General features: G+C 35.1%; 1 protein-coding gene across 3 annotated transcripts in view; it reads left to right on the top strand.

The window, feature by feature from the left end:
* Window positions 1-22,064, top strand: part of LOC123542159 (mothers against decapentaplegic homolog 2-like) — a 104,569-nt gene extending 82,505 nt beyond the window's left edge. For 2 of the 3 annotated variants that reach the window (XM_045327845.2, XM_053531131.1), the window contains exons 6-8: window positions 3,764-3,901; window positions 6,904-7,048; window positions 8,746-22,064. In XM_045327845.2, the coding sequence (XP_045183780.1) occupies window positions 3,764-3,901; window positions 6,904-7,048; window positions 8,746-8,869 (407 nt within the window). In that variant the 3' untranslated portion in view covers window positions 8,870-22,064. The remainder of the gene's footprint in view (window positions 1-3,763; window positions 3,902-6,903; window positions 7,049-8,745) is intronic. The other variant, XR_008368582.1, reaches the window with a different exon arrangement.
* The last annotated feature ends 1,605 nt before the right edge of the window (window positions 22,065-23,669 follow it).

The following is a 23,669-nucleotide window of genomic DNA, read 5'->3' as shown; positions in this document are numbered from 1 at the left end:
ATTTCATCAAATTTGAAGTAGACATGAACCAAGATACTGTGCTGATGCCCATCAAGTTTTTTTTTTGATAGGTCAATTTCCGTCAGAGTTATTGCCCTTGATTTAATGAAAAATGTCCGTCTGCAGCCATTTCTCAGTAACTAGCAGGTAGAATTTCATCAAACTTGAAACAGACATGAACCAAGATACTGCGACGATGCCCTTCAAGGTTTTTTTCGATTGGTCAATTTTCTATATAGTTATTGCCCTTTAATTGTTTAAAAATCCACAGATCTGTACATAACAAACCAACCAATTGGAAGAATTTCATTAAACTTCTTTCATTCTTTTCCATGAACATTTATTATAAACATGTGATGTTGTGTACCTACACCTGGTCACCACCTTACCTTGGTCCCCCCCCCCCCCCCCCCCCCCCCCCCCCCCTTTTTTTTTTTTTTTTTTTTTTTTTTTTTTTTTTTTTTTTTTTTTTTTCATTTTTCATTTTCTATCAATATTTATAATCAACATGTAAACTGTTGTGTCCTCCCCCCCCCCCCCCCCCAGCCCCACCCAAACAAACCATTCATTTTCTTTTAATTTGATTTTGACTAATGAAATTATTTGCTTCTTGGTAACATTCTTAACTTTTTGCTGGATATACTTTTTTGCCGTTCCTCAACTCTGACCCTTTCGGCGGGGGATTCCAATTCATCGAATTTGCTTGTTGAAATTTTGATGCATCTGCTGATTTACGATAAAACCGCGGTGCCGCACAGTGTGTCAAAGGATTATGTTAATTACATGTAAAATGATGATAATTAAGTGACTGTGGTGATATCTCTCGTAGGATTCTGAAAGGAGCTCAGCAAGGAACAACATGTGGTATAATAAAAAATTATCACCAATTATCTCGTCCGCACTCCTCTATATTACCTCCATGATTTAATGAGACATCACACGGAAAACCGATAAAAATAATTTTTATAATTACTTGATTTGAAAAAAATACATGATTCATTTGTTCGGGCTCCAGTTGAAACAAATGCAGAAAATCGTCTTTGCAACCCTACCGTACAAAAAAGAAAAAAATGGACGGGCAACCACGAATGATAAAGAAAACCGGAGTGGCACTGTTTATCAAATCGGTCTTTTAAAAAACGTTTCAAAATGAAATTTTGTTTACATCAGAAGAGAACATATAACTTTATAAAATGTAGTTGCTTATTGAAGTACAACGTAAGTGAAATGAAATATCCGTGGCAAACCCGCGTGACGTTTTGGTACTATACATGCGGGAAATTCGATCTCAGCGTTCAAATAACGTACACGTTCGGTCCGCGGCAGAGTATTCTTTAAATACTGAGGCTGTTTAGCAGAGAACATGTGTTTTGTAACTCACTTTGACGCATTGTATTTTACAGAATTCCGTCAAAGAATGAGGAAACATCACAAAGTATCTGCCGTGTATACGGTATTGAAGTCACGTGCGTTGGCTTTTAGACTAGTTACGCACACGGTGTCAATGCCTCGTATTATCTCAGAAAAACATCGAAATTCAAACAAAGTAACGATCACACATAACACTGAATAACTGTCTTCATTGTATGGTAACGCGCGGTGACTGGTAACACAATTTTAATGCATGACATGCTTATTTCTTTACCCTATCACGTTTTACAAAATATGTAATATTGGGAATGCGGTGGGTGGGGTAGCGCCGATGTCAGGATTTTCGTTTCGGACCGATTGAGTTATCAAAATTTCCGGAGCCCTGTACACAGTTATGCACACAAATCGTAAAACTGAATTTCATTGACCATGAATGTGACCTACTGACTTTCTTAATATTTTATCATCAGTTTGACATTTGAAACATGTAGCTCATATTACTCAGGTGAGCGATCCAGGGTCATCATGACCCTGTTGTTTGAAATTCATGGTTGCATCAGTCCGCAAAATTAAATCCCAAGAAACAGAGAAAATACCTATTCATCATCAAAATTTTGAATCCATGAAATCAGTTCCCCATAAACAGTTTTGGCATAAACCATGAAATTTTGTTCTTACAAAATCAAATATTTGATGTCACAGTACATGTATATATAAAGGTGGTCAAATGATACACCAAACTCTGTTTGCCAGGAAGTGTAGCTCTGTGTAGAATTTTTTCATGTCTTAAAGATACGCTACATCCAAATTCCACATTTGAAAAATATAAGGTCATAATAAGCTAAATAGTTTTCCCAATATATTCTATATAAAACTGACCTTTTTTAAAGAGCTACCAAACATAACTAGACCCATTTCAGAGAACAAATCCTTACCTCATTTTAAAGAGTTATGATAAAACTGATATAAGATGAAGAGAAAAGTAGGGGTCATGTATCTTCTAAGAGAGATTTTTCTGGTCACATTTGCTTACTGTAAACTGACATCAAAATCACACTGCTGTGACCTGGAAGTACTACTCATACTAAAATTGAGCTTGACTTCACCAAATACAACCTGCTCTCCCATTTTTCCTACCAAAATGTCAAAAATACACCCACAATGAAATTTAAACAGAAACTAGCTTCAGTTTAGACCTCAGTTGCCATGCCAAGTGAAAAATTAGTGTTCAAATACCTGGCAGCCATTACGCGACTAGACCAGATGGCTCCCACGCTGGTTCCTTTAGTTTAGTTAGGCCTATAAGCCATTACTACATAGTTTATGTAAACATGATATTAACATGTTATATAATTATATTAACAATGCTGTGCAATAGGTTTAAAATAGTGTACACTAAACTCAATATGAATATGAATTGGCATTTGCTTCTAAAAAAAACTGGAAGTTTTTTAACAAACAACTGAGATAATGAATAGAGCTCTATGTACTCAATTAATGTATATATTTAGTAAAGTTAAATATATTTGATGAAGATTGTCAACATTTAAAGTAAATATCTCAAGATAAATTTTTTTAGTGAAAGATGGGCATTGGATATCTTTAAGCATTGTAGAATTAAGAATCCCTATTTTCTCTGATAGTGGACTCTTGATCATTACTGTATATTCCCTTATTCAATACACATGACATTGCATTCCCTTATCCGGTACTCATATGACATTGCATCCTTGTTATTTATGCCCTTGTTTGGTACACATATGAAATTGCAACCTCGTTGATAATTACTGTATATTTCCTTATTCGGTACTCATTTGACATCGCCACCTCGTTGATCATTACTGTATATTCCCTAATTCAATACACATATGACATTGTATCCTTGTTGATAATGACTGTATATTTTATTGTATATATTATTCAGTGTCATTGAAACCTCGTTATATATTCCCTTATTTAGTACACATACTTACGACATTACATCCTTGTTGACAAGGGAAATTTTCTTATCTCTTTTATTTCATAGATAACATGACATGACAACATTTTGATATAATAGGTCATCACAGTCACAAGTGTTTTAATATTACTTGATTAACTGTATAACCGTGGCCAAGTGGTTAAGGCTGCTGACCTAGAGTCACTTGCCCCTCACTAGTGCTGGTTCAAGCCTCACTCAGGGTGTTGAATTCTTCTTGCGAGAACCTATCCTGAAGTTCGGTAGTTCTACCCAGTTGCTGGCCCGAGATGACGTTATGCATTGAGAGGCACTTGGGGTCTTACTCAACCTTGGAAAGCTGGAAACTCACCATAATTGTCGGCGTGAAGTTAAACAAAACAAAATAATCTGTTAACAGTAGATCTCTTTTAAATGCTTGCATGTATTTTTCAGGGAAAGGTGTTAGGCTGTATTATATTGGAGGGGAGGTTTTTGCAGAATGTTTAAGTGAGAGCGCCGTGTTTGTTCAGAGCCCTAACTGTAACCAGAGATACGGCTGGCACCCGGCAACAGTATGTAAAATACCACCCGGTAAGCAGGGTTGTCAACCGACAGTAGTTTGTAACTACTTTCATTTGATACTGTTTGCTTAGAAAGTTCTTATAACTTAATAACTACATGAATGCATGACCGTCTGGATTTCTAAGCCTTATGATCTCATATTTTGGAGACATCGGTGAAGTACAGCTCTTACTGAAATTTGAACCTATAGCCTATTGCTGAAGAGTTTGAGCCTTTCTCTCCCCACATCACCCTTCCCCTCCCACCACCTCCATGTCTCTACATTCTAATTTTGTGCTTGGTCTAAGTTTACATATTATTATAACCCCCTTTGAAGGAGGGGTATGTTGTTTTCCTGATGTCTGTCGGTCTGTAGACTAAACGGTTTCCGGATGATAATGCAAGATCGCTTAAGCCTAGGATCATGAAAGTTGATAGGGAGTTTGGTCATGACCAGCAGATGACCCCTATTGATTTTGAGATCAGTAGGCCAAAGGCCAAGGTCACAGTGACCAAGAACAGTTAAACCATTTCCGGACGATAACTTGAGAGCGCTTGGGGCCTAGGATCACAAAACTTAACAGGATGGTTAATCATAACCAGGAGATGACCCCTACTGATTTTGAGATCAGTAAGTCAGAGGTCAAGGTCACAGTGACCCGGAACATTTAAACTGATTCTGGATGATAAAACTTGAGAATGCTTGGGCCTTTGATGTTCAAATTTAAAGAGAATTCCTATAGTTTTTTTCCTTTCATAGAAATTTTTTAAATTTACATATATGATAGGAAAATTTGTACTGACAACAATAAACAAATAAAAACAATAGGTCACCAGGCTTGTTTTTGTGAAAAATTGTTTTGAACACACCCACTGTTGCTGAAATTGCTAGCGATTTTTCAACATTTTCATAATTTTCTGCTTTTTTATAAATACCAACCAAAATATACATCAAGACAGCACATTAAGGTTTTTTCTTTTTGCGGATTTTATTATATACTTATTTGATATCATAGTCATATTTGTAATACTCTGTCCTTATAATAATGGGTACAAATGAAAAAAAAATTGTTTCATATTTACTTTTGTGAACTTTTTTCAGTGAAAAATACCCATAGTGAAGAATATTTTTTTAAATTTTGAAAAAACTCTTTCATAGAATTTTTTCCTGTTTTTCTTGTGTATAGATAATTGTATTGTGAGCATAAAAATGCCTAAAAATGTATGGGTCACCAGGCTAATTCTTATGTTAAGACCGCTAGAATGCAACACCTGTTCGGACGGAAAATGGCGAGAACCTGGCCAAATTACTTACATGTATGTCTGCTAGAAGTTAAAAAAAGTTTTAAAAATTCTTAATTCTTTCTATATTTGTATACTAAATAATCTGAAAGGTGATATTGTCTTATCAGTACTAAGTCAAATATCTTACATTATATGAACAACACTGTCTTTGTACTAAAATGCGATGTGAAAACACAACCACAAAAATAGCAAGATACCTGTCAGGCATGATACTTGTCAATGCAACATTAACCAGTATCAACATTTGATTACTGATAAAACTTATCAAAAATGTTATTTCATTCAAGATTCCTCATATTTAAGACTGTCTGTAACATGTTTCAACAAATGTTGACTTCAGTTCAGTTTTCCATAGAAAGTGTCGGCTGCGCAGAAAGATGCGCATAAAAAACTATCGGAATTCTCTTTAATATGGAGATTGATCATCATTGGCAGATGACCCCTATTGATTTTCAGGTCACCAGACCAAAGGATAAGGTCACAGGGGTCTTATATAGGAAATCTGTTTCTGAATGATATCTCTAGTACAATTGGGGTCATCACTGGCAGATGATCCCTATTTATTTTCAGATCACTGGGCCAAAGGTCAAGGTCACAGCCACCTTGTGTAGAAAATCTGTTTCTGCTAAATATCTTGATACATATTATTCTCAGAGTTGTCATATTTCACAGGATGATTGGTCTGTTTAAATAGATGACCCCTAGTGATTTTTGGGGTCACTTGGTCAAAGGTCAGGGTCACAAGGTCCTAATTGGTAAAATCCATTTCTGATTATTACTTTCAGAACTATTTGACCTTTAGCTTTCATATTTTATTAGATGTTTAGTCTCCTAATAATTTCCAGGTCATGAGGTCAAAGGTCAAGGTCAGTTAGGGTCAAATCCATTTTAAAGCAATATCTTGAGATCTGTTTGGCCTACATACTTCAAATTTCATAGGTTGATTGGGCTCCTTTAGTAGATGACCTTTATCAATTTTAGGTCACTGTGTCAAAGGTCAAGGTCAGTTAGCATCAAGTCCTTTATAGATCAATATCAGCAAAACTGATTTACCCAGTCTCCTCAAGAAGAAGACCTTTAATAATTTCTGGGTCACGGGGTCAACGGTAAAGGTCACTTAGAGTGAAAGCCATTTTAATTCAATTTAAGTTCTGTTCAACTAACGTACTTCAAATTTTATAGCATGGTTGGTCTCCTTTAGTAGATGACCCCTATCACTCTTATACCTGGGTCAAAGGTCAAGGTCATCTAAGGCTATTGGTGGTGATATGTGTTTTTCAAACAGCTCTTGTTTTAGCAAGAGTTGGAGAATGCTTAAGGTTACTTAATTGAATTTTGTATGAAATTTCAGTTTGTAATTAGTAGATTTGACCTCGTCTGTAATCAACCTTTGTATGTAATAAGTTGTACTGTATATTGTGCATAGTTTCCGGCTGTGAATAAAAGGAATTGACTGGTTGTAATCAAATTTTGAACATACTTTCAGGTTGTGAATAAAAAGATAAGGTCATGTGAAGAAGCCATCCAGCTGGCTTACAGGTGGTTCTACCCAGGTGCCCGCTCGTGATGAAATAATGCACGGAGGGGCACCTGGGGTCTTCCTCCACCATCAAAGCTGGAAAGTCGCCATATGACCTATAAGTGTGTCGGTGCGGCGTTAAACCCAACCAAAAAAAAAAAGAAAAAAAAGATAAGGCTGTATTTGTAATCAAACTTTGTAATTTCAGGTTGTAATTTAAAGATTTTCAACAACCAGGAATTTGCTGCTTTACTTGCACAGTCTGTGAATCAAGGCTTTGAATCTGTGTATCAGCTGACCAGAATGTGTACTATACGTATGAGTTTTGTTAAAGGATGGGGAGCTGAATATAGGTAAGTTACCTCCCTTTGATTGTGCTTTTTAAAAAGTCAATTAATGTCATCTGCCTCCTTTTAATTGTGTTTTCTTTATGCCCCCCACATTTATGTTGGGGCAGATAGTGTTGCTGCTGAGTGTTCATACGTACTTACATCCTGAAATCTTATGTGTCCAACTGCTCCCACACTGTTAGCCAGATTTGCTTCAAAGTTTCACAGATGATCAAGGTTGATGTGCAGATGACTGTGAAGGAAGGAATTTGTGCTGTGACCGATTGCCTTTTGATAGTTTTGATATATAGTACATGTATGTGGAAAAAATCCGGCTGTGACTAAATACAGAGTTGGTGGGCCTATGATGTATTGCAGACTCCGGTATATACCGGATTAACTAAATTTGAACGAAAATGTCTTAAATGTATATATTTTGTAACCATGGTGATACTAACCATACCCTTTAGTCAGTATATTATGAATATTATACACTAAATGCGTGCGGACATGCAAAAAAATGAGTATTTTTGCCGTGCGCTCCAATTGATAAATTTTCCGCGCATGCACAGAACGGCTGCACCAACTCTGCAATGAGAAACATTAAAAAAATCTTGTGTGTCAACTTCTAAAACACTATTGAAAGGACATGCTTTAACGTGTCACAGATGAAGGACTTTGATGTGAAGATAACCATAAATAATGAACTTTTTTTCTGTGGCTACTTTTTCAAGAATTATGGCCCTTTCTTAATTTCACAAAATATGCCATAGTGAAGAAATTTGGTGTATTCAACTCCTCATACACTTTTTGAAGGAATGGATTCAGAGTTGCTCAGATGCACAACTTAGCGGAATGTGACCGTGAAGGATGGGCTGTGGCCAGTTTTGCCATTGTTGGTTATGAAAATGCCATGCATGCTCCTTGAAAATTGCCAGTTGCATTTGACTGTGTAATTGACATTCTGAATGGCGTTAATTTCAATCCATTAACTGCCACTATAATTTCTAGCTTAAACATACATTAATACTTCCTGTTATTATTAGATGTCTGTAAAGGTATTAGCCCTTACCCTGCTAAATTTCTATAATGAACTTGTCCATCTTTCAATTTGGACAGTACCATTAACTGTTAAAAGGGGTGCTTACCAAAAAGATACTGACTGAATGGCGAACAGTGCAGATCATGTTTAGACTGTACAGAGGTGCAGGCTGATCATGGTCTACACTGGTCACAAAGGCAGAATCAATCGTGTCCAGCATGATAAGGGTTAATACAAGTGATTTAAAATTGAACACCAAGTTTTGTTTATGAATTTATTTGTTAGATCCATGAAGTTCTATCTAGTATAGATAAATGTCGACAGTGTCGTGATTTATCATAAACAAAGCAATTTGCTTTAATTATGAAAATAAGTCTGCTTTGATATTGTGAAATCATTAACATTATGTGGGGGACTAATTTTTGTGTTTGAGTCAATCCACAAGATAAAATTGCAACGAACAGTTAAAATCCCCATTTATTTCATATTCAGAAGTTGCAGTCCACGAATTCCTATCCCCACGGAATAGCAGTCTCGGTCAGTCATGAAATTTTTTGCCCACAAAAAAAATATAAAAAGAATTAATTTCACAGTGTAAAATTATGAATGTTTCACAATATTTTGTTTTATATTCCCTTGCTTGTTGGAAATTTTTTTTCATATATATATATAATTGCAGACGGCAAACAGTGACAAGTACACCATGCTGGATAGAAATTCATCTGAATGGACCGCTACAGTGGCTAGACAGGGTTCTTACCCAGATGGGGTCGCCGGGGTTACCATGCTCTAGCATGTCGTGAAGAATCTGGCAGACTTTAGTAACGGAAAGAATCGGAGAAGCAAAAACGTGTTCTTAATATATGCTGTGCATAACATGTGTACACATGGATAATATACACAAACATAGAATACAAGTGTTTCATAATAGTACAATATGTTTTGTATATATTATGACTTAAGTGTGAACATAGTGCTAAAACATAAATCATGGTTTTAGATTAAGATATGAGTATACCATTGTTGTTAAATATCACCAAGATTTGCATTATTTGTTCATTAAACTAAAAATAGACATAGCTAAAAATAGACATGGCTAAAAATAGACATAGCTAAAAATAGACATGGATAATGTCATGCTGACATACTCTGGGTTATACAAAGGTGTGCATGATCACTTTAGAGTTCAAAAACACTACTGACCAAAAATATGTCACATTTTAATGGTCTTAATTTTCATAAGGTATATGGAGAATGATACCTTGTACAAGGCAGTCGGTTTTGAATGAACTTCCATCCTTAGAAGTCAGATACCCTTATATAGGATTTATAATGATGAAATAGCATGATTTTAGGGGAAGGGCTAGCTTTCACTTACTAAAACTGAAAATGGTTATAAAACTGCACTTGGAAATAGACTTGCCATTGATCAGTTTGTAGATTTTGATTGAAGTTAGTGCATCATTTGCAGGAATTGTGAGGTTGATCTCTAAAAATCTTTTCATAGATTGGGGTCTGTAACATGAAAATGCTGCACAATGAATAAATTCTAGTAGATTTACATATTTAATAGTTAAAACAGTCAAAAGAAATATCTGTAGAGTGAACAGTCTAAGGGAGAAAAACAGCATTTTTTTGACAAAAAGGAAAATAGATGTAACTGTTACCCTGTGTAACATAACTGTTACGCTGTGTAACAATCCAGTTTTAAGACAACTTGAGATGTTTAAGATATAGATGAGCCGCGCCATGAGAAAATCAACATAGTGGGTTTGCGACCAGCATGGATCCAGACCAGCCTGCGCATCCGCGCAGTCTGGTCAGGATCCATGCTGTTTGCTAACGGTTTCTCTCATTGCAGTAGGCTTTAAAAGCGAACAGCATGGATCCTGACCAGACTGCGAATGCGCAGGCTGGTCTGGATCCATGCTGGTCGCAAACCCACTATGTTGGTTTTCTCATGGCACGTCTCAAATTTATATCTGTGATACTTTCACAAGGTAAAGCCCATCCAATTAGTTCAGAATGTAGAGCAAGAACTTTAAATTGGAAGTGAAAAGTTTGACCCAGTTTTAAGATTTGACAGAAGACACTAGTCTTAATACTGAAATTTAATTTTCTCATCTTTCTCTATCGAATTGGAACCTATGTAATGCGCATTTAAGGTGGTTGATCCATAGCTACAATCAGCAGTTTCTATTCTATTTTATATTCTCAATGTATGGTTTTAGATGTTTCCATTTTTGCAAGAAAAAAACAAACAATTTTCTCTCGTAGCTGAAGGATTCTGGAATAGCACACAGTAGGACCTAATTTTAGTTTAAAGATATGTAATATCTACAATTCATAAAGCATTTACAGATTCTTCTAAAATTAAGGAATTTAGCAGAAAGTCACCTCTTCTTAAGTACAGTTTTTGCAGATTTTGATTACGAGTTGACCACCTTAAATGTGTGATAATGGGTTGAACACCTTAAATAGAGGGAAAACTGCAATTGTTATTATAAATTGTAATAGAGATTTTTCCATTTGATATAATGGGGAAACTTGTAATTTTTGTTTTGATAAAAAAAAAAATCAATTTACAAAAAAAAAAAAAAAGATGTTTTATAGACATTTACATGAATTGTAGTGACATTTACAGAATCCTAGTGACATTTACATAAATCATAGTGCTCATTTATTGTACTGTTTGTGTAATTTTTTTTGCATGAAACATTGTACATGAATATGTTGTACATAAATTTTTGAACATATTTTCATAGAAATTTCAAGTGTAATATTTTTATCATGTTCATTCATTTTAATGTGAATTTGAAAACTTGATGCTATTGTCTTGAAATAGGATCATGTTTCCATACCATTCAGTAGTTTACTAAAATATAACTTTAGGTTATGTTGTGATAAATCCACTGTTTTCTTTGAATTTGTTTTGTAGGAATAACATTGGTTTTCTTTGGATGTGAAAGTTTTAAATCTGCTACTGGGGAGTGAAGCATATTTTGATCAGGCTTGAAAAGATACAATGTTTGTTGTAGAACGTCACAAATTCATGATGCCATAATTTTTATTTGTGGTAAAAACGTTACGTAGTTCCGTGAGGTTTCTTATTTCTTTTACATTTTTGGGTGACAAGAATGAATAGGGAGAGAGCACTTTTACAGATCACAGAGTCGCGAGTTCAGTCCACAGGTGTGTCTGAAGTATCTTCTCTTCCACCTGTAATTTTTGTGTGGAAGTTGATAGTTACTTGAGGTAAACAGGTTAGTAGTGGCAACTTCCTGCCATTATCTGGAATAATGTTGAAAAAACGGCATTAATACCAAAACAAAACAAATATTATTGAAAAATACTTTTTTTAAGAGTTTCTTATTATATATAATCCGTATTACTGTACTTCCAGGTGTAGTTCAATACCCGTGAAAATTTTATTACTATAATCCTACTGTTTTGAAACGGTGAGATATCATTGTTGAATATAAATCACCTTCATATTTCAGTAAATCACGGAAAACGAAAAAATGTCATTGAGGGCTTTAATTTACATAATTTTTCACTAGAACAGATATATGCTTTTCAGTGTTAAAATTTTGAAGAAATTGTATAAAGTACACACAACTTTTGACATTTTCTGCGCTAGCTTCGTTATGACAGTGTGCTTTGTTACTTAGTAAATTTCATTAAGATCATTGAAAAGATACAAATTAATAAAGAAAATTGTTTCATTTTCATGTAAGAGCAAATCTTTTTCTACCATGAACACCAGATTTTATACATTCTAATTTGATATGCATTTAGCCGCTGGTCAAAATATTGCATATATGGCAGTGAAATATCTTTTTTAGCTCATCTGATTTTTTGAAAAAAAAATGATGAGTTATTGTCATCACTTGAGCGGTTGTCGGCGTCGGCGTCGGCGTTGCCTGGTTAAGTTTTATGTTTAGGTCAGCTTTTCTCCTAAACTATCAAAGCTATTGCTTTGAAACTTGGAATACTTGTTCACCATCATAAGCTGACCCTGTATAGCAAGAAACATAACTCCATCTTGCTTTTTGCAAGATTTATGGCCCCTTTTGTACTTAGAAAATATCAGATTTCTTGGTTAAGTTGTATGTTTAGGTCAACTTTTCTCCCAAACTGTCAAAGCTATTGCTTTGAAACTTGGAATACTTGTTCACCATCATAAGCTGACCCTGTACAGCAAGAAACATAACTCCATCTTGCTTTTTGCAAGATTTATTGCCCCTTTTGGACTTAGAAAATCAGTTTTCTTGGTTAAGTTTTATGTTTAGGTCAGCTTTTATCCTAAACTATCAAAGCTATTGCTTTAAAACTTGCAACACTTGTTCACCATCATAAGTTGACCTGTACAGCAAGAAACATAACTCCATCCTGCTTTATGCAAGATTTATGGCCCCTTTTGGACTTAGAAAATAGCAGATTTCTTGGTTAAGTTTTATGTTTAGGTCAACTTTTTCTCTTAAACTATCAAAGCTATTGCTTTGAAACTTGCAACACTTGTTCACCATCATAAGCTGACCCTGTACAGCAAGCAGCGTAACTCCATCCTGATTTTTGCAATAATTATTGCCCCTTTTGGACTTAGAAAATCATTTTCTTGGTTGAGTATTATGTTTAAGTCAACTTTTCTCATAAACTATCAAAGCTATTGCTTTAAAACTTGCAACAGTTTTTCACCATCATAAGTGGACACTGTACATCAAGAAACATAACTCTATCCTGCTTTTTGCAAGAATGATGGCCCTTTTTAGACTTAGAAAATCATGGGTAGGGCAATATTTCTATTACACAAAAAAAATCAGATGAGCGTCAGCACCCGCAAGGCGGTGCTCTTGTTATTTTTACACTGAAAAAAGAACAGGTATCAACTTTGTAAAGTGACTCTTAATATCTGTGCTCTCATAATCACAGATGTAAAATCAGATGTTTTTCCCAAGTCATGTGGGTAAGCCATCTAGCTGGGTTACGGAAGGTCGTTGGTTCTAGCCAGGTGCTAGTTGGTTCTAGCTAGGTGCTCGCTCGTGATGAAATAATGCTTGGAGTGGCGCCTGGGGTCGACTCTGCCATGAAAAGCTTGAAAGTTGCCATATGATCTGACTCTGGTGCTGTGACTTAAAACCAGACAGAAAGAAAAAATTCGCAAGTCTAAAATTTTGCAATCCTTTAGCAGGATAGGATATTTGCGATATATGGCCAGTGAAAATATTTCATCGAATATTCGCCTGGTAAAAGATACTGTGAAAACAGACAAATATCATTTACGTCTTAACATAGAACCTGGATAAGTACAGACTAAGATTTCCTGCTGAAACCAGAAAGAGCCAGTTTTAATTAAGTTTGCAGCATGACCGCCATGTAATTGATCCTTCCATGGTGGTATTGACATTTGAAATTTATTATTACTGTCACATCATTTTAAATATTTTGTAGGAGAGACAAAATCAATATGTCTACATGTCTTAAAACAGTATATATTAAATTTCAAGCAAGTTCTAGCTGGTACATTCAAGATCAGATGTCTATTTTACATACAGACAGTTTTAAAATCGCTTGTTGTTATACAGATTTTGAAATGTTGCTTTTTGTGAAGATATATTAGACTAGTTGTTGTAAGGTATCGAATAATTTGGCTTTTCTTGTTCTGGCAGTTCTGTTTTATGTTTTAGTTGTTGTTGTTTTTAACCTTTACCTTGCAAAATTTCTAAAATGGACTGGTCCATCATTCAATTTGAGCAGTACCACATCATTCAAAGGGGTGTTCACTAAAAAATTTCTGACATGAAAAGCGATCAGTGCAAACCATGTCATGTTAAAATCATGAATACCGGTGTAACGGTCAGTTAGGTGCATAGAAATTGCTGTCAAAACTGTAAAATAATATAAAGATAAAAATTTAATATCTTTGCAAATTTCTACCATATCACAACGTGCTTTGGACAAAGTATACAGTTTTTACCTAGCAGCATGGTCTATGTGAATTCTCAGGCAGAAATTTCAGTAAATATATCTAATTATACACCTACATCTTAAAACCAGTGTCTGTTATCGTAACAAAATCAATGAATTTATCAAGTTATTTTCAACAGGTAAATTGTACATGATTTTAAATGGCAGAATCATGTTGTCGAGAGATTTATGAATGTTCCTTGTGATTTATATTAACTTTCTCAATGTATTTGATTTAGACACCTTCTGTGCTGGTTGAAATGTATAAAATCCTTTGAGTTATTGTTAATTGAGCATATAAGATCTCAGTTTCTGCCTATATTGCAATGTAGTGTCCAGAATTACAATATTAAGTTTCGAGACTAGTGTCAAAACTCCTTTACATCTGATTGGTTGATTCAAAATGAAATTTTGAAATTGACCAATCATAAGGCTGTATTCTAACATCTGATCGGTTGATTCAAAACAAAATTTTGAAATTGACCAATCTTAAGGCTGCATTGAAAGACTGGTCTCAATCATAAAAGTTTTATAACCTTGAACTTGGTCTTCTACTGTGCTAAATAGTTAATGAGATAGGAATTAATTTATCCTTCCTGCTGTATCAACAGTATAGTCGGTTTCAAAGTAACCTTTCAGCAGTATAGTCAGTTTCAAAGTGACCTTTCAACAGTATAGTCAGTTTCAAAGTAACCTTTCTAATAAAGGTTACATGCGTCTTGCAGACATTAGGTAAGTGATCAGTAACAACAGTAGTTGTGCATGGGGCATGTTAGGTTCTTTCAGAAAAAGAATTTGCAGAGTTACGGGACTTTGTTTTTTGTTACTATACTATATACATAGACACAATCTTGTGCGTACCATCTCTCCTCATCCCCTTGACACAATTTAATGAAACTTCACATAAGTGATCAGTAACAGCAGTAGTTGTGCATGGGGCATGTTAGGTTCTTTCAACAACAAAAATTGCAGAGTTATGGGACTTTGTTTCTTGTTAACTTACTATGTCAGACAGTCTGCATATGCAATCTTGTGCGCGCCTAATCTTCCAAACCCTTGCACACAATTAAATGAAACTTCACACAAGTGATCAGTACCAACCCTAGTTGTGCATGGTGCATGTTACGTATTTTTAGATAAATATTCTGCATAGTTATGGGACTTTGTTTTTTGTCACTATACTGTATACATACAGTCTATATACATACAGTCCACATAATTATGCAATCTTGTGTGCGTCAAATTGCCATGTACTGTGTCAGTGAATGTGGGGGGTACATTCATCACCTTTAGTGATAGCTCTAGTTTTGTTATGTTTTTTAGAACAGTCAGTTTGAATCTGGCTCTATATGTATAGGATAATTTGTAGCTTTGATTGGAACTGTCATTTTGAATCTGGTTATACATATAGGATAATTTGTTTGAAACAGGCATTTTGAATCTTGCTAGATAATTTGTTGTTTTTATTGCAGGGTTCGCACAGACTTGAAAACTCCTTGAATTTCAAGCTGCTCGATGAAAAGTGCTTGAATTTGCAAAAACCTCCTTAAAACTCCTTGAAATCGTTTCTTGCCTTGAAAACTGCTTGAAAAGTGCTTGATTTTATGATAAAAGTCCTTGAATTTCCTTCTTCAGAAATTTTGGTCAGCTTAATAAAAAAAGATCGTAAAAGACTGGTTGTATGAACCCTGTATTGGAACTTTCATGTTGAACCTAGTTATACATATAAGGTAACTTGTTATCGGAACAGTCATTTTGAACCTGGCTATATAATTATATAGGATAATTTGTTGCCTTGATTGGAACAGTCTTTTTAATCCATCTGGCTTACAGAAGGTCGGTTGTTCTACCCAGGTGCCCGCTCGTGATGAAATAATGCATGAAAGGGCACCTGGGGTCTTCCTCCACCATCAAAGCTGGAAAGTCACCATATGACCTATAATTGTGTTGGTGCAACGTTAAACCCAACAAAATAATATCTGGCAATACATATAGGATGATTTGTTGCTTTTACTGGAACACTTATTCTGAATCTGACTATACTTAGAGGAAAATTTGTTTCTGTTGTAAATACACATACCATATTTACTCATCTATAAGACTATGTTTTTTTTCCTATAAAGCCAGAACTGATGTGTTACCTTACCTTATAAGTGCGTTAATGTCATTGACATGAATTATTTGTAAATCATGCCGATTTTGAAGTAATTTAACCCAGGCTAGATACGATTGATTTTGCCTTTGCGACCAGTGTAGATCATGATCTGCACGTCCGCCATTCAGTCAGAATTTTTTTTGTAATCACCCCTTTTAACAGTTAATGGTACTGTCCAAATTGAAAGATGGACAAGTTCATTTTAGAAATATAGCAGGGTAAGGGTTAAAGAACCTGTCTTATAGGTGGGTAAATACATAGGCTTTGCATGCTTTATAGGAAAAAATGTGATAATTTTATTGTTTATTCTAGATGGTCATTGACAATTAGTTGAGCCGTGCCATGAGAAAACCAACATAGTGCATTTGCGACCAGCATGGATTCAGACCAGCCTGCACATCCGTGCAGTCTGGTCAGGATCCGTGCTGTTTGCTACTGCAATTAGAAAACCATTAGGGAACTGCACGGATGCGCAGGCTTGTCTGGATCCATGCTGGTCGCAAATGCACTATGTTGGTTTTCTCATGCTGCAGCTCAGTTGTAGAATATTTACTCTAATGTGTAGTTTGCCTAGCAGTACAGGTGGTACTACATTCAGTTCTTGTGCAAGATGTGATCTGATGGATGTGAATTCTGTCTGGGACGGAATTTGAAGGAATCATCTTTACTGGACTATTGGTCACAAAGTCCCAAAGAGCCATTGAGCAGTGTTTTATGAACCTTTTCTACAACCAGTGTAAAATTACAAGTGTTTTGTGAAGGTGCAGGTTTGAATTTTGTTAAAAGTGCTAAGTTTTGAAATACGTGTACATTATAAAATAATTTCAGATATACATATCCCATCCTTTATTATGTTTTAAGTCTATAACTAAAAGACATTACTTCAATGGTTGAGTAGAAACTGTTGTAACTGTATATAATTAAAGAACAAGATACAATAGTTTTGCGCTCAGCCCTCCACTTGTTTACCATGTGATATAATTGTTTCATTTGCTGTATCTTCTTCGGATATCTGCAACACTGATTATGTTTGTCTCCGTGTGTAAATGGTTTGTCTACTTGTGTAAATGGTTTGTCTCTGTATGTAAATGGTTTGTCTATGTGTGTGAATGGTTCGTCTCCGTATGTAAATGGAGGTAAATGGTTTGTCTCCATATGTAAATGGAGGTAAATGGTTTGTCTCCGTGTGTAAATGGTTTGTCTACATGTGTGAATGGTTCGTCTTCGTATGTAAATGGAGGTAAATGGTTTGTCTCCGTATGTAAATGGAGGTAAATTGTTTGTATCCGTATGTAAATGGAGGTAAATGGTTTGTCTCCATATGTAAATGGAGGTAAATGGTTTGTGACCGTATGTAAATGGTTTGTCTACGTGCGTGAATGGTTTGTCTCCGTATGTGAATGGAGAGTTACGGAATTGATTGGTTGTGAGTGGTTAACAATGTTTGTTATATTTTGAAAGGTTGGAACAATGAATCTAATCCCGGTTAAACATTTCAGAGTAATTTTACCATTGTGCCAGGTTCCAGTTTGCAAAAGACATTTCACAAACTGGTTACATATATGTTGGTCATATTTTTGTAAACATTACTGCGATTTCTGTTTCTTCAGCCAGTATTAATAAAAATATTATATTCTCTTGTGTTTTTAGCTCACCTGTCACAAAGTGACAAGGTGAGCTTTTGTGATCGCGCAGCGTCCGTCGTCCGTGCGTGCGTGCGTAAACTTTTGCTTGTGACCACTCTAGAGGTCACGTTTTTCATGGGATCTTTATGAAAATTGGTCAGAATGTCCCCCTTGATGATATCTAGGTCAAGTTCGAAACTGGGTCACGTGCAGTCAAAAACTAGGTCATTAGGTCTAAAAATAGAAAAACCTTGTGACCTCTCTAGAGGCCATATATTTCACAAGATCTTCACGAAAATTGGTCAGAATGTTCACCTTGATGATATCTAGGTCAAGTTCGAAACTGGGTCACGTGGGGTTAAAAACTAGGTCAGTAGATCTAAAAATAGAAAAACCTTGTGACCTCTCTAGAGGCCATATTTTTCATGAGATCTTCATGGATATTGGTCAGAATGTTCACCTTGATGATATCTAGGTCAAGTTCGAAACTGGGTCATGTGGGGTCAAAAACTAGGTCAGTAGGTCTAAAAATAGAAAAACCTTGTGACCTCTCTAGAGGCCATATTTCTCAATGGATCTTCATGAAAATTGGTCAGAATGTTCACCTTGATGATATCTAGGTCAAGTTCGAAACTGGGTCACGTGGGGTTAAAAACTAGGTCAGTAGATCTAAAAATGGAAAAACCTTGTGACCTCTCTAGAGGCCATATTTTTCATGAGATCTTCATGAATATTGGTCAGAATGTTCACCTTGATGATATCTAGGTCAAGTTCGAAACTGGGTCACGTGGGGTCAAAAACAAGGCCAGTAGGTCTAAAAATAGAAAAACCTTGTGACCTCTCTAGAGGCCATATTTCTCATGGATCTTCATGAAAATTGGTGAAAATGTTCAGCTTGATGATATCTAGGTCAGGTTCGAAATTGGGTCATGTGCGGTCAAAAACTAGATCAGTAGGTCGAAAAATAGAAAAACCGTGTGACCTCTCTAGAGGCCATATTTTTCACGGGATCTTCATGAAAATTGGTGAGAATGTTCACCTTGATGATATCTAGGTCAAGTTTATAAGTGGGTCACGTGCCTTCAAAAACTAGGTCATTAGGTCAAATAATAGAAAAACCTTGTGACCTCTCTAGAGGCCATATTTTTCAATGAATCTTCATGAAAATTGGTCAGAATTTTTTATCTTGATGATATCTAGGTCACATGTGCTCAAAAACTAGGTCACTATGTCAAATAATAGAAATAACGACGTCATACTCAGTTCAACACTGGGTCATATGGGGATAGGTGAGCGATTCAGGACCATCATGGTCCTCTTGTTTTTTGTAAAAGATAATTTACATTTGCATGTAAAGGATTAACAAATTTAGAGTTTTGGAAGGTTCCACAGTGTAATTTACTGCAGGATATAGTTGTAAAAATTTGTGTATATAATTCTTGTAAGCATACAGCTTTTAAATGAAAAGGCATACACATTAATTTCTACAAACGTACTGTATGTAATGTACTAACAGTACTTATGTGTTAAATACCTTACTACAGATAGTAGCAAACATGCTTTTGAATACAACCGTTACGGCCACAATTGATAGACTCGTAATGCGCAGTCCAGCCTCTAGTAATGTAATCATGGGTGGCTTAGGGTTATTGGAAGATGTGCACACACTTATGTTGAAGTCATTTAACAATATCAGTATGGTGGTTGAGGGGATGTTCGATAGTTTTCAGATAGATTGTCTGATATCGATAGCATTTTGGAAAATATAAAAAGTAAAATAAAAAAAATAAAAATATGAATAAAAGAAGAAAAGGTATATAATAAAAAAGTTCAACATGCCTTCTAGCCATAATGGCACACATTGTTACATAATGGCCCGTGAGCAATTAGCATGAGCCCTAGGTGTGCCATAATGGCAAGATGGCACAACCAAAATGTATATTAACCGCATAATTATTTTGAGCATTATCTGTAGCGAAATAAGTGTTTGATAGAAATCAGAAATGTATGTATATTAACTTGGCACATATTTGCTGGATCATATTGCAGTTTTTATACAACTTTTTTTTTTAGCTTCAGTAGGCTATGCTTGCTTGTTTGATCTATTTATAGTATTATGACACATGACCTAATGTATTGATAGTATTATGTCACATGACCTGATCATGTGACACTTGTTGTCTGTTAGAAGAGATGCTAAGATTGTTTTCACATTGTTTAATTTTCTAGGCTTGTTTTAGTTGTGATTGAAGTAGTTGATTCAGTCAACTTGCACAATATTTTTTGTTCTGAATAAGACAAGGTGGCTTTTCCCTTCGAAGTAAAAAGTCTTGAAAAAAAATGTAATGTTTAAGGTAGCGGACCTGTAATGACAATTTCTGTGCAATTATGTATTCTCCATTTGAGCCACCTCATGAGAAAACCAACATTGTGGCTTTGCGACCAGCATGAATCCAGATCCGCGCAGGCTGGTCAGGATCCATGCTGTTCGCTTTCAAAGCTTATTGCAGTTAGAGAAACCGTTAGCGAACAGCATGGATCCTGACCAGACCGCGCAGATGCACAGGCTGGTCTGGATCCATGCTGGTTGCAAACTCACTATGTTGGTTTTCTCAAGGCGCGGCTCAATTATGCGATTTTGGCATCCTTCAGCCATAACAGAATATTATTTTTTCGTAATAACTGGAGAATGCCACGAACCCGTACAGATAATGTATAATTGAACTGAAAATGCCAGTTGTAATCATGGATCTTTTACCTTAAAAGAGTGGATAAGTTATAAGTTTTCTTTTGTAAGTTTTTAAAAGTTTATTATTTCAGTTGTGAAATTTTTCAAATTAAATTTGTTCAGACTTATGATGTAAAAAGAGGTTGTATTTCATAATTGTTTGGGTACTCTTCTTCAGCGAAAGTCTGAGTTGTAAAACTTTTAATATATTTCAAACAAATTCATGAAGTTAAAGCCTTAAATGGTCAGGCACATATTACACGTTTTTAACATAGAAATATCCTGTAGATTTACTTGTAGCGTGCAATTGGATAAAAGTTATTGTACAGTTTTAGCAGAATATTGTTTTATGTAGGGATTTACCACACTTACAAGTATGTTTGTTACATTTACTCGTACAAAGGTAATGCTTACACACATACAGATATGAAATCGCAACCTCTCTATTTATAAAACGAATACGTCAAGTTTGTACAATTTAACAAGCATGTGCAATCAATTTGTAAGACAAATTTCCAAAATGCATTTGTAAGAAGATTTATTCTCTACTTTTAAAATATTTAAGTTTATATTTACTAAATGTATTGAGCTTTATATGAGCTTGTGCAGATTCCTACAGTGTGTGAGCTTTTACTGAGCTCATACACCACTTGGAGTGTTAGCTAACACTTGATTGTGTATGAGCTTTTACTTAGTTCGTACACCACTTGGAATGTTAGCTAACACTTGAATGTGTATGAGCTTTTACTTAGCTCATACACCACTTGGAGTGTTAGCTAACACTTGAATGTGTATGAGCTTGTAATACTGTACCTATTACATAATATGTGTAAGCTTGTATTGAGCTCATACAATTAAAAAAAATATTAGTTTTATTCTCCTGCGTACAAATTTGTACTGAGAGAACATACACCTTGATAAAAGAGCTTTATTCTTCTATGTATAGCATGTACTGAGCTCATTGTTATTCTTGATTTGTGAGCTCTTCCTTTTCCAGCATTTGAGCTTAAACTGAGCTCATAAACTTCTAAATATGTGAGCTTATTTCTCCCTTACTTCCTAAGCTTGTGCTTTAGTTTGTACTGGTTTATGTAGAGGATATAAAGGCATTAATCATTTTAGCATTACATCATTTGATTTCTTTCTTTTGGTACTTAAAGCAGTTATCTCCCTTTCCACTTAAATGCTCAAGAATGCATTTTTATTGATAAAAAAGTGTTTGTTTGTTTGTAATCTTAGACTTCTGCAAAAAAAATGAATCAAACAATTACCCGACTTTCTGGAAGAATCAGAGAGCAAAGGGAGATCATGAATACAGAATAAAGAGCAAAGGGAGATAATTTCTGTCAATATACCAAATTGCTATAAATAGCCAAAGCTTCTTGCTAATTTTAAAGAACATGTATATAGTATGTAAATAAGAGCTTCTATAAAGTGTCACATGCTTGTAAACCATCAATAACTGCATAGTGTTTATGATCATTATACATTTGACTGAGTCATTAAATTTGCTTTAAACACAATTTCTGTTGTTTTATCTTTATTCCTACCAAACTTTGCAGAAAGTGCTTTTTCCTCTTTGGTAATAAACTTGCTTGTGCTCAGACTTTTTCATAGACTGTCTGTTTGAAATCTGAAACCTTAGTACATTGTATATAAGGTCCAAATTTTCTTATTTTAGAAATTTGAATGACTGCTGTATATAGTTTATTAGGCTGGCTCCCATGTTTGTTCTTATTTAAATTACATTTATCAGTTTCTTCATTAATTATTGATATTTTTTATTGCCCCTGGCTTCAAACATAGGTATGGTTCAGCCATCAGATAAAATTGTGCTATTTTAGAGTCTTAATTTTCTAATAAAATGTTGCCTGTTTTTATAGAAAAAAATAACCAGGGAGTCAGGCTAATAGTTTATGTGAAATAAGTTTGTGTGTATTAACAGAACTGTGCATTAGGTTTAAAATATACACACTTAATGCATGTATAGCTAAACACTATATAAATGTGTACAGCCGCTGGAAAACCTGATCGATTTTTAGCTCGACTATTCAAAGAATAGTAGAGCTATTGGACTCACCTGATTTGGTTAAGGTTTTGTATGTAAGCTGGTATCTCAGAAACCACTTGTGGGAATGGATTGAAACTTCACACACTTATTCACTGTGATAAACTGACCTACACTGCAAAGGTTCCATAACTCTATTTTGCTTTTTTACAAAATTATGCCCCTTTTTCGACTTGGAAATTCTTGGTTAAGGTTTTGTATGTAAGCTGGTATTTCAGTAACCACTTGCGGGAATGGATTGAAACTTCACATACTTATTCACTGTGATAAGCTGACCTACATTGCACAGGTTCCATAACTCTATTTTGCTTTTTTACAAAATTATGCCCCTTTTCAACTTGGAAATTGTTGGTTAAGGTTTTGTATGTAAGCTGGTATCTCAGTAACCACTTGTGGGAATGGATTGAAACTTCACACACTTATTCACTGTGATAATCTGCACAGGTTCCATAACTCTATTTTGCTATTTTACAAAATGATGTCCCTTTTTCGACTTAGAAATTCTTGGTTAAGGTTTGTATGTAAGCTGGTATCTCAGTAACCACTTGTGGGAATGGATTGAAACTTCACACACTTATTCACTGTGATAAACTGCACAGGTTCCATAACTCTATTTTGCTATTTTACAAAATGATGTCCCTTTTTCGACTTAGCAATTCTTGGTTAAGGTTTGTATGTAAGCTGGTATCTCGGTACCCACTAATGGGAATGGATTGAAACTTCACACACTTGTTCACTGTCATGATCTGACATGCACTGTGTAGGTCCCATAACTCTACTTTGCATTTTTTTCAAAATTATGCCCCTTTTTCGACTAAGCAGTTTTTGATTAAGTTTTTGTATGTAAGCTGGTATTTCAGTATCCACCTATGGGAAAGGATTGAAACTTCACGCACTTGTTCACTTTATGAGCTGATAAGCACTGTGAAGGTTCCATAACCCTTTTTCCCATTTTTACAAAATTATGCCCCTTTTTCGACTCGTATTAATTCAATTGACAAGGCTGTTGAATAGACGAGCGTTGCTGTCCTCAGACAGCTCTTGTTTAAACATTTGATTA

This window comes from Mercenaria mercenaria, chromosome 19 (genome assembly GCF_021730395.1).
Source record: "Mercenaria mercenaria strain notata chromosome 19, MADL_Memer_1, whole genome shotgun sequence".
NCBI classification, from domain to species: Eukaryota; Metazoa; Mollusca; class Bivalvia; order Venerida; family Veneridae; genus Mercenaria; species Mercenaria mercenaria.
Note: the sequence above shows the minus strand (reverse complement) of the source record. Positions and strands in the feature narration are given on the sequence as shown.